Here is a 12767-nt window from a genome sequence, read left to right as displayed (position 1 = left end):
ACTATGCTTGGGTCTTCAGACTCAATATCAGAGAACCACATGGCAAAGTATCCATTTGGTCTCCATTTAATCCTTTTGTTGTGTAAGACGCAATTTTAAAAATCTTTAAAAATGATTTCTTTGCTCTCTCCTTTCATTATCTTTTTATCTCTATGGTTCTACTAAAGGACAAATCCACTCGAGAAGTTAATCTGACTGATGGAGTGAGTGCCAGAGAAAAAAAAAATATTTATTAAATATACAATTTGTGAGTGTCTGTACTACTTAAAGACAGAAATTAATTTTCTGAGAAAAAACAAATGAATTCAAATTCTCCAAACCCCTATCAGAGGTTCCTGGTCTCTCACTGCAGTAGAAAAAAAAACACCGACAATTGTATGAGTTCAAAATACACCCAGATACAGCCAAAATGTGTGTGCTTCAGATTTTCCTTGGTGGATGACATCTGTGTTCTCAAAAAAACATCTTCTGCTCATACAAAACAAAAATGGGAATTTATGAGGTGAAATTGCTCAACAACAGAAGCCAGGAAGAACAAATTCTGACCAAAATCTGTTGTGTTCTGGTGTTTTTATCTGAGTCAAAACTGTATCAGTACAGAGGAAGCAATTCCAGCTCTTCATATCAATTATGTAAGAAGATAACAGTCAGTAAACACTTCACACAACACACACGGTATTCTCCCGATACCTCCTTCAAAAACATGACAATATGTGCAAATTAACTCTCATGTTCATCAAGCTGTCAGAGAATCAGAGAGAGAAACACGCCACCATGTTTCTTGTCATTCTTTTTATGTTAATCCGTCTCATCACGTTGTCACTCCCTCTATATGAGTAAATATCATCCATGAGATTACTCCTCATATGCAATACTGCCATCTTACACTTTTAAGCAAGAGCAATAATGTCATATTCTGCACTTAACAAACACAGTAACCCCCAGATTTCAACACAGGAGGGAGAACAGGAAACGCTCTGTATCGTGAGGGGCCAACGGGTTTTTGGGAAAAGGGACATGACCTTAAATATTCCGCATTTTGACTGCCAAATACATCTGTGTTTGTGTTAAAGAGAGAGAGAGAAAGAGGAAATCTTATAAAACATATTTTTGTTCATGGAAAAACAAAACCATTACAAGAAATTGCAGTTTAAAATGTGATTTAATGCCTTTGAATAAATTATCAGATGAAATACTTTCAAAAATAAAATAAGTTTTGAAAAATACCACAAAAAAGAGGATGAAACAATTGACTCTAACAAAATCCTAAACCATATCCACAAGTGTGGGGATCCAGCACATATACTTTTGTTCAATGAAACATACTGACATCTTAAATATGAGTAAGTATAGGTGTAGTTTATATAAAGAATCTAAAGCTCTACAGTTTAAATGCTGTCAATACGTTCAGAATTTCAGATTATATATATATATATAAAATAAGACGTAAATGCTATTAGGCAGATAAATTCTAACTCTGAAAAAAAAAAACTTTTAACTTCTGGTCATGATGAAAATTGTCACACAAACTCTTCTTGAAAAACTTTTTTCTTCAGAGAATACTTATTACAGAGTATTAGCCTTCCATATCTGTCCTTGATATTTCAGGCACCATAGCAAACATGTATCTCTTCATCAGTTACCATCAATGCTGTGCTTCCACGTTTCCTGTTGACATCTCTGAAAACACTAAAATGTTGGTCTCATTTCCTTACCATACCAAATGCAAATGATAAGATCTATTCAAGTATGGCAGATCTGGGAGGCTGAGATTGTATTTAATTTGAGTTCACGTAGGCAGACCATGTTTCAATTTAGAGTTTGTAATATGAATGAATTTCAGATGTGTGTTCTTTTCTAAAAGTTTTCCGAATGATTCTCACCACCCATCCCCTCTCTCTAACAATTATCCCAAATGTGCTAATCAATGCAACTATGACTGAATGCAAAACCACAGCTCACAAATAAACTTTGTATCACACTCCATCTCATAGAAACTGAATCACACATGATAATTAATCAGAATTTAATGCAACAACAAAAAATCCACACTGAGCAACAGTCCACTTTTAAAGGAATATTTTGGGTTCAGTACAAAATAAGCTCAATTAAAAGTGTAAGAAGCTTATAGTTTTATAAAAGCACCCACATTAATTCTTCTATTAAAGCTTATTCTTATTATTTGAGTTATTCTTGTTCATTTTATGATAATTTTTAGGGTTTAAGTGTTGTAAAATTGCATAGAACTTTACACAGAGATGGTAAGTGATTTTTTTTCCTACACTAAAATTATATTAATAGACTTATTGTTTACATCTTGTGGCTATTCCTTTGCTCACTGCCAAGATTCTCGTGTTTTTTATAAGTAAAAGAACGGGTGAGTCAAAATAAATTGTTGTAATCAACATTATCCCATTATGCTTTAGACTGAGCTTAACTTGTACTGATTCTGGAATATTCCTATTAACCCACAAAAGTTCTGTCACAACTTTTAAGATTTTTTTTTGGCATGGGTAAGCATTTCATTCAAAACATCCTTTAGAAAACAATCTTCTGGATGTGTAGCATAACACACACACACTCCTGTTCAGGAGAGGCACGTTGAGGGTGGCCCATGTGCAAGTAGGCACATGCAGTTATAATTATATATGACAAAGAATGAAGTCTCTCAGCCAGTCGTGCAGGAATAATGAGGAGCTATGTGATGTATTGCTGATCATTCAGGAGTCATGCAGTGACTGCGCCCCTTAAGTCTTAACTCTGGTAAGGTAGTGAGGGGTCCGTTGATCTATTATGTGATCATAAATAATCTCCATGTAGTTATTACTAGTTGATGACAAGGCCAGCGGGTTTTGCAGATGGGTGGAGGTGTGCAGCGGATAATGCACATTATTCTGGGTGGCAGGAGGGAGCATAGAAAGAAAAAAGGTTTATGGAAAGTCCTCTTTGTGAATTTACAAACAAGAGAAATAAGTATTTTTTTCGTTTTTTGATTTACAGCAGAACAGTGCTGATTCAGTGAAACAAAGTGTTTCTGAAGTGTTGAGATACTTGGCCAGACCGCTGCAGTTATTCCACTGTTGCGCAACCTACTTCCAGGCAGGCCTTGGCCTCAAAACACACAGGAGGTAAAGAAAACATGATGTGCTTTTTGACAGACAGACAGACACACAGAGAGGGGGGGAGGGTGTTGTTCTGGAATTTCCACATTGGACTTTATCCATTGCCAAAACAAACCTCCACTGAGCTGTGGGCGGGTCAGAGGCTCATGAATAAATGCCTCTCACACACACGTGCTTATAAACAGAACCATACAGGCAAGAAAAAGCCTCAGTCCTGTGAAGAAATGCCTGTGTACACAGGAGAAATCGCAGAAGAAATAAAGAAAAGTAAAAGCTGGTTTTGACGATCACACTGCATTGCTAAACGGCTTTTGGAGATATGACCACAGTTATTGGCACAGATAATTCAGAAATTCTGCAATAAAATCAAGTTGTTAGTCAGTAATTTCAACTGTCAGGGTCTCATTCTACAAGAGGAGATCTTTGGATTTTCCAGGGGACTGGTGCACAAATTCCGAGAAATAAATTCATTTCATCTTTATCCGTGAGTATTTGTTGATTCTTTTTGAGCATAATTTTAAAAGGCAGTTTAACACCATTTTTTTTATAAATCACGTTTTTATTTTTAGGTTTTAGTTTTTTGCCCTTAGGTTGTAAACTGTATTTTACAATATATATTAAACTATGTACTTTTATAGGAGCAAAATAAATTAACTGGTGCATCCAAATGTACTGCAGACCATAATTAAATTTGATTACACCATTATCGCCCCAAAAAAACAAATAAATCACTCATGCAGAAATATAATCTCCAGCCACAGCACTTGTAGCAAATCTGAAATGAAAAGTGTAATTGGTGTTTTTAGTGCACAGCCATTACTTCAGCATTTAATAGAACTTTACTTCCATTATGGTGTATGGTGTCTTCTCTTAAATTTTAGAAATGAATTCAGACTCGGTCGCAATGGCAGAGCTGCATGGAAAGATGCATAAACAGGAGACAGTGTGCATCTTTGGAACGGGTGATTTCGGACGCTCGTTGGGGCTCCGTTTGCTCCAGTCAGGGTACAACGTTGTGTATGGATCCCGGGACCCTAGAAACTCTCTGTTGCTGCCTAAGGGGTCAAAGGTAATGGCTCATGCAGCAGCAGCTAGTGAAGCACATGTGATTTTTGTGGCTGTGCAGAGGGAGCACTATGGATTTTTGAGCTCCCTGGCTTCAGATCTTGAGGGAAAGGTGCTGATAGATGTCAGCAATAATCTCAGGAGGGGTCTCTACCCAGAATCCAATGCAGAATACCTGAGCAGGCTGGTTCCAGGAGTGACGGTAGTCAAAGCCTTCAATACCATATCTGCCTGGGCACTGCAGTCTGGGGGACTAGATGCCAACAGACAGGTAAAACATACAAACATAAACACAGTGTTTATCCAGTCAGGTGGACGGAATACTAACAGGAAGTGGTAACACTTTATTTTGATGGTCCTTTTTCATTCAGTTGCACCCACATCCCAACTAACTCTCATTAGAGTATTAGTAGACTGTCTGCTTAATATCTGCAAACACTTTATTGTGATGCTTCCCCAACAGACATTCTACTGACCATTGAGTATTAGTAGACTGTTAGGGGTTTGCAGAATACATCAACATGTACTTGCAAAGTTATAGTAACTTATCGTTACTTATAGTAACATTACTTCAACATCAACATTATGTCTAAAGGGTACCGCAAAATAAAGTGTAACCCAGGCAGGTAAAATACATAAATAAGTGTAAACGAGTAAAGACATGTAAATGCACAAAATAAACTCATTTTGTTCAAAGCAATTAAAGAGTTGTAAAGTTAGTGAGAGAAAATGGTGATTAAGATATAAAGCACATAGCTAGCAAATTCTAATGCATCAAATTTGGCGAAATCTTGTTAATCATTTAAGCAACAAAGGGGCAAAACAAAAGCTGTTTTGAACAAAGTTGTTTAAAACTTAATGAATCAAGCTTAACAGACTGTCTTACAAAACAGCCATAATGAAGACACACAGGCTTAGGTGTTTGCATGAGCTTTTGTTATTAGAGTACGAACAAAAAGACAAATCAGACATGACAAATGCATACAGCTACACTTCATATTTCCTGTGCTCCATCTCTACTCTAAGGCAGATATGAGTTAGACACGTATCATAAAACAAAAAAGCACAGCATTTAACTCAGTACACAGTACAATAGAGAAACTAATGCATGTATAAATGTCTGTGTCCATGGCATTAGAGCTGTTCACAGTTCATGAAATGAGGCAAGCTTCTTCCTGATAGAAAAGCAGAGTCTTTTTGTAGGAAAGTCATATTATTCACATCAGCAGGTGGTGGATGAGAAACTGGCCAGATGGAATCTGAGCTCTGGCAAACTATTATTATCTCTATGTTAGTGCGTATGTTCTTTGACACCTGTTTGTGTGTTTCTCAATAAAAATGAATAGTTACACCTGGCCAAGCAGTTATTATTTCTCGTTTTGATTATAATTTCTTGATCTATTTTCTGAAGGCCAACTGTGACAACATATTGTATTGTTCAGGCTCAGACTGCACATTGCTGTGAACTAAATTTAATTCCCAGAGGATATTTCACTGCTGTCTAAAACTATTAAAGTTGCATTTTGTTTCAAGGGTTATGTAGGTCAACAGAATGGCAGCTTGTTAGAATAAGTCAAAAACAATCAAACCACTTGAAGATAATTTGTCACATGAGTAGTTTTTGTGGTAGCACTTTACTATATGTTTCTATTCGGCAACATTATTTAATGCATTAGGTATCATGAACTTTTTATTTTATTTATTCTGGTTACAGTTTGTAATTTATAAATATACCATTGTTCATTCTTAATTCATAATACATCAATGTCAATTTGAGCTTGAAATCTTAAAAATGTATTCATATATGTAGAAAATTATAATAATATTAACCAAGATAATATGCACTATACTGAAGATGTTTGTGTCACGAACACACACAGGGAAAGACAGATCCATTAGCAGTATGTTTAATTGGGTAATCCGTAATCACAATCCAGTCCAAGCAAGGTTCAAAATCAAAAATGCAGTCCAAAACATAAAACACCAACAAGACTCAGGCAAAGGCAGGGCACAAAAGTGTGAGGACATAAAACAACGACTCCGTGACAAACACTAAAACAGACAGGGTATATATACACACAGAACTAAAAAGGTGATGGGAAACAGCTGTGTGCAATGAACAGATGAGTGGCAGAATAGAATGTTGGGAAATGTAGTCTATTGTGAATGACACCGTGAAAACGAGGAACGCTAGTGAACCCCAGGGAAACACAACCAGACATTGTGACAGTTTGGCCTTAAAATCCCACAATTTCATTTCTAAATAAAAACATCATTGTTCAAAACTATTTTCTTGCCTTAGCCCGATTCACTACGACAATAATGTTCTAGAGCGGTTGGCTCAGATTTGGCCAACCAACTATGAAAGAAATTTGCCATTTTATGCTTCAACCACAGATGATGAGATAGAGTCAAAGTTCATTTGTGTATGTACAAATTACCATTAAACGATGTAAAATTATGTTTTGTTTAATGTTATTTCATGTTAGCTATTGCATTAACTAATGTTATCGTACAGAATGTTAAATTTGCACAATTTTATGCAAAAAATGTATCTGAAGTAAATTAATTCTGTTTTCTATTATATGTTACATTGTATATATTGTTAGACTGTTTTTTTCTTCTTCGTTTGATTAGGTACTTATCTGTGGTGACCGGGCTGATGCTAAACAGCAAGTGGTGGACATTGCTCAAAGTCTTGGTTTCACTGTTTTGGACAAAGGCTCCATCAGAGCAGCTGCTGAGTTAGAAGACTTGCCATTGCAACTCTTCCCTCTCTGGAGACTTCCTTTCCGCATCGCCATTTGTTTAACAGCTTTCATATTCTTCTACGTGCTCACAAGAGATGTTATCTATGAGCGTGTTACCAATAGTAAAGACATCGCTTTTCGCATTATGGTCTCACTGGCCAACAAGGTCTTTCCCATCGTCTCCCTGGTGATGCTGTCCCTCTGTTATCTGCCAGGCGCATTGGCTGGATTCCTGCAGCTTTATAACGGCACTAAGTACCGTCGCTTCCCTGATTGGTTGGATCGCTGGATGCTGTGCAGGAAGCAATTGGGCCTGTTAGCACTGGCCTTCGGTTTTCTTCATGTTCTTTACACTTTAGTTATTCCCATCAGATACTATGTGCGCTACAGGATAAATGTCTACACAATATCATTGGTAAGTTGAGTACTTTTAAATCTAAGGCTCGCTTATTGTAATATGTGCATCCAGTTTATTTATCACCAAACAGCTGTTTAAAATCAACATGAAATCAAAATGAACCCTATTTAATTCCTCAAAGGATAGTTCACCCAAAAATTTAAATTCTGTCATTAATTACTCACCCTCATGTCGTTCCAAACCCGTAAAACTTTTGTTCATCTATGGAACACAAATGAAAATCTTTTGATGAAATCTGAGAGCTTTCTGTCCCTCCATTGACAGCTACGCAACTACTACTTTGACGCTTCAAAAAGTTCATAAAGCGATTGTAAAACTAATCTATATGAATTTAGTGGTTTAGTCCAATTTTCTTAAGAGACACAATCACTGTATATGATGAATAGATTATATGTCTCAGATTTCATCAAAAAAGACCTTCATTTGTGTTCCAAAGATGAACAAAAGTCTTACGGATTGGACGGACATGAGAGTAATTAATGAGAGAATTTACATTTTTGGGTGAACTATCCCTTAATGATTATTTCAGGTAGGCTATTTTTGTGAAAAATGTTGCTTTATTTTCTTACTTAGCCTACTTAATTACAAATATTGCACTAAAAAATAATGTCCCATTACGAAAGTAAAATGTATTGCAAATGTACAACAGTACATGAAATTTGAATAAAAATGTGTACATCTATCCAGATGAAAACATCAATAAATACGTACAAAGATCACAGAAAGTGATTAAAAATATAAACTTTCTCAATGCTGTTTTGCAGGTAAAAGATAATAAAACCTATGAGTTTGACAACACAGCAGCCTGGCGTATTGACTCCTACTATTCTATGGGAATTCTTGGATTTGGGCTCTTTGTCCTATTAGGAATTACATCCCTTCCATCTGTCAGCAACTCCCTAAACTGGAGGGAGTTCAGTTTTGTACAGGTATTACATCCACAGTCTGTGGAAATGCATACATTGAGTGTCACTGGAGAAGATTTTACTAATTACTGACAGTGATGTTTGTTAAAATAATTTTTCCTTCTTTCCTTTACAGTCTAAACTGGGCTACATGACCCTTCTGCTCTGCACCTCTCACACATTCCTGTATGGCTGGGATAAATTTCTGAAACCTTCAGCATATAGGTGGTGGACGCCTCCTGCATACATGTTGTCTCTGGTGGTCCCCTGTGTGGTTCTGATCCTGAAGTTAATCCTGATCATGCCATGTGTGGACCGCAAGGTCACCCGTATCCGTCAAGGCTGGGAGAGACAGAGCAAGACTTCATCAAACAGCAGAGACAAAAAGACAAACCAACCACTCATGCCGTAGCCAAAAACTATCTTCAAACTTTATCAAAACTGATAGACTTACCCTACTGCTGAAAGTGAGGCTGAGTTTAAAATTTTGCATCGAAAAAGGTTATCATGCCAGACCTGAGTACAGAGATGAAACTGAGACTTAATTGAGCAACTGACTTAACTTGACTTTTGCGCCCTTTTGCGTCATCAGAGAAGAGATGTTGTTACAAGAGTTACAAGTTATTTTGATTAAAGATTACAAGGGCACATACTTTTTTTTTTATAATAATGTGCACATATAAATCGTTTATAATAGATACTGCAATATATTCCATATATAAAAAAACAATTGTCAATTTTTATTTCATGGTGACTTTAATTTTATTAAAAATTATTAAATGTAAAAGACACATTTAATAGATTCCTTTTAAAATACAAAAATCTCAGACTTGACTTGGACTTGAGAACATGTCTGCTTTAGCGAATAGCAGCCCAAATGAGAGATAGAGAGAGTTTGACTTCTCAGTACACATCACTTCGCTGGTGAGCGGCAGTTTTAAATTACAGTTAACCGACCGTGGGAAATTCTTTGGAGTTGATCCTCCAACTCACTTACTTCTCACATGATCTCACTTTATAACCTACAAATTCCATTCCCCTTTCACTTTTAGAATGGTACTCACAAACGCATATTATATTATGACCACAGATTGTATATCACAACATAACCAATCCATTTCATATATGTTCATATTAGAAATTGTCTATCCCTTTCAAATAATACAATGGCAGCAATGGTGGTGGGTCTTTTATCATAGCACACTTTTCTGTATTGTGTTAAAGTACTTGTCTTTTTTATTACCTGCTTCCTCTGGGCTATTTCCTCTCAAGAGCCTCCCAGTGGGCTTTTCCCTTTAGATATTATCGATCCAAAACTGAGCAGCAACTTACTTCTTGGTCTGTTTCTGGGTCTGGGCTTTCCTGTGTGCAGAAAAGCTCAACTTTCTCTCTCTTGTGAAGTATAAAGGAGCTGTCAATCACATTGGCATTCACCTTCACTGGTGAATGGCCCTTTATGTACTTTTATGAAGAATTTCAGGCTGCAAAGAATGTAGCTTAGACCAAAATAGCAAGGCTCATTTTATGACAAATATTTCTGAAGGTCTATAAACGTACAGTTGAAGAAATTGAATAACTTCTGAGCACAAAACATTGTGAGTGTGTTTATCAATAAATATGGGATGTTCACTGATTTTGATTTGATTTTTGTATCACTTGTATAAAATCAAAATAAAAGCAGAAATGCATGTCATAATGATACATTCACATAAATTTAAACTTTTAAAAATCATGATTCATATGCATAGTGTAATGATTTGGTTGTGGTGGTGAGACACCATTTAGCAGACAGAGTAACAATCCAAACACAGTTTATTATCAAATGTAATCCAAGGTCATTGTTCATACCAGGCAGAGGATCAAGCACATGTAAACAGTTTGAAATACAAATCCAATCCACAGAGGAAGACAGGAACAAAAAATCCAAAACACGGGAAAAGATAAATATAAAGAAAATGCTCTAAATAGTGTGAACCAAAAGCAAGCAAACAAGACTACATGCTGAATGAAGGCAAAAGGCTTTTAAATAGACAGGATGATGATCAAATAAAACAAGACACAGCTGAAACAGATAAACTAATAATGTAGAGGGTTTGTTCTCAGTAAAACTAAGAACTAGAGGGTTCTGGGAAATAAAGTCCGGGAATAACAGAGTCTATGTAAACGGTGAGGGACTAGGCTGCCATCAGTTGGCACATGATGGCACCTGCAGCTGACAAAAGTAATACATAGATGTTTGTAAAGGCTTGGCCATCACTAGCGGGGAAAAAACATGTTGACAATAACCTTCAAAATAGCTTGGATTGGATTTGTTCAGAAAAATTGTATAACACTTAATTGGTGTTATATACACTTTAATATAATATATTATTTATTTTACATATATTAACAAATATAAACATATATATATATATATATATATATATATATATATATATATATATATATATATAAAGCTTAAATAAAACTGAATATCTGTATAAATGTCAGTTGAATAATTTAAGCATAATCATTAACCCACCATTTAGGGCTATCAATATCTTCGTTATTGACCTTGCAGGATAACAAAAATATATATATATATATATATATATAACCACCAATGACAATTTTGGAGCAGTCCAAATTCTTTTAATAATATCTTTGGGGTAAACCCAAGTTACAGTTATGTTGTGTTGTAATGCTGTGTTTTACGTAAACATATATTTTGAAACAAAAGAATTATAACTTACATACATGACAGCATCACTAATGAGGTGACAGGACAGGCTTTTAATTAGAGAGATCATGATGCGTAATGAGATGTCATTTCTGTGTTTGGCATTAATGACATAAAAGATGAGCAGGTAGAAAAGAGAGCAGTCAGTCCTGTGCAATGCATAAATGACGTCTCCAGAGTGCAAAGAGTTGCAGAGTCAGGTCTTCAATCTCTGTCCATCTGTCCAAACCAAAACTTAATGTTAATCACTAGTCTGGTCTCCACAGACCAACCTCTGACCAGAAGAATCTATGTTGAAACTGTACACTGTAGTTAATTTATAATACAACATGATTTCAGTTTGCTTAGTCTACGTGCTTTCACAGGAAACAATAGTCTTTTGAAATATTTAGGCTTGAGGAAAAAGAGTGTCTCTTTGAATGAAACCGTGAGCCTTTTGGGACTGCGATCAAACAATCAACAACACACACCAAGCACATTTGTTGTGGCCTCACCACAGACATCTCTCAGGTGATACAAAGTATCGTCATAGAGGGAAATGATGAAATGCTGTTTGGGTTACATATTAAAAGTGCCTCAGCACTGACGATTCTGTGAGTGCCTGTGTTTGTCTCTTTTGCCTGTGTATATTTCCTCAAAAAATTCAGCTCTTCTCTTGCAGAATGAAGCTGGCCCCATTTCATAGATACTTTAAAAGCAAATAAAATACAGCCTGTCTATGTTGCTGAAAAGATGCTATTTTGTTTTGACAATCAAACTGAATACCAGCTGGTAGATGATAAATGGTAGATTTTCTTCCAACTCGACTTCAAATAGATAGAAAAGTTAACCGGAATTGAGGAATATTCAAAGAATAAAGAGGTTAGACCATTTGGCTTTATTGGACAATATAGAAATACTAGCTTATCAGCAAATTGAATGAAATTGACCAACATCAATTCATTTTCTTGGCTAAATGATCACAGAACTGGCAGCAAAGATCAGAAGTATCTGTAGCACATCAGGTGGGATGACATGATGCTTTCTTCGTTTCCTTTTCAACTCATCAGTATCTCCTGAAAAATGCATGAACAACATGCTGCTGATTTTGTAGTGGATCCTTCCCAAAAGATATTGTCAAATGGTTTCTCCGTTTTCTGATCTTGTTAGTTTCTACAAGCGATTTACCAGTGTCTGTCTGACTGACCACTGAATGTTCATGATCACTTTAAAAATCTACATTGGACACAATGCCATACCGGAGCCGACGCTGTATGGGTCATCACCTTTGACCCTTGGGGCAATAGAGTTGAGCTTAATTTTTCTGAAAAGGCTTTTCGGCTGAAAAAAACAAATATTTAGAAGCAAGATAAGATAAATAAGATAAAACTTAATATGGCTTGCTGTCTTAAAGGGATTGTTCACCCAAAAATCTAAATTACATGTAGACACTAATATTACATCTAATATACAATGGAATCAATGTTCACCAATGATTTGGTACCAACCTTCTTCACAATATCTTCTATGTCGCACAAAAGAAAGTCATACACGTTTGGAACAAGCGTTTGGAACAAGTCTGGTCAAGCTGGTCTGTTGGCAAATTTTATAAGGGATTTTGGGCACTTTTTCAGGAGATCTTCTTGCCAACCGGCTAAACTACTTTAACCCAGCTTTGAGATCATCTTAAACTAATGTATTCCAGCTAAGACCAGCAAACCGCCTTAGGCTTGTCTATGCTGTTGTTTTCAGCAGCGTTATATACAAATGTGTTTAGAAGCGATAAGTGGTGCCTGATTTTACACCTAT

The 12767-nt window shown here is 36.0% G+C and overlaps 1 protein-coding gene across 1 annotated transcript; it reads left to right on the top strand.

Moving 5' to 3' along the window:
- The first annotated feature begins 3156 nt into the window (after positions 1 to 3156).
- Positions 3157 to 9893, top strand: steap4 (STEAP family member 4). Its single transcript, XM_077214126.1, has 5 exons — positions 3157 to 3606; positions 4004 to 4458; positions 6825 to 7352; positions 8120 to 8284; positions 8397 to 9893. Exons 2-5 carry the CDS (start codon positions 4006 to 4008, stop codon positions 8670 to 8672), a joined length of 1422 nt encoding a protein of 473 aa, XP_077070241.1. The 5' UTR covers positions 3157 to 3606; positions 4004 to 4005; the 3' UTR covers positions 8673 to 9893.
- The last annotated feature ends 2874 nt before the right edge of the window (positions 9894 to 12767 follow it).

The sequence above is a fragment of the Siphateles boraxobius genome, unplaced genomic scaffold, assembly GCF_051911475.1.
Source record: "Siphateles boraxobius isolate OS27281-9 unplaced genomic scaffold, OSU_SipBor_1 12, whole genome shotgun sequence".
Taxonomy (NCBI): Eukaryota; Metazoa; Chordata; class Actinopteri; order Cypriniformes; family Leuciscidae; genus Siphateles; species Siphateles boraxobius.
Note: the sequence above shows the minus strand (reverse complement) of the source record. Positions and strands in the feature narration are given on the sequence as shown.

Excerpts from the sequence above, each read along its gene's own strand:
- steap4 (XM_077214126.1), top strand. The coding sequence starts at position 4,006 with ATGAATTCAGACTCGGTCGCAATGGCAGAGCTGCATGGAAAGATGCAT. Across the intron at positions 7,353-8,119 it reads ATGTCTACACAATATCATTG|GTAAAAGATAATAAAACCTA; the intron begins GTAAGTTGAGTA and ends GCTGTTTTGCAG. Across the intron at positions 8,285-8,396 it reads GGGAGTTCAGTTTTGTACAG|TCTAAACTGGGCTACATGAC; the intron begins GTATTACATCCA and ends TTTCCTTTACAG.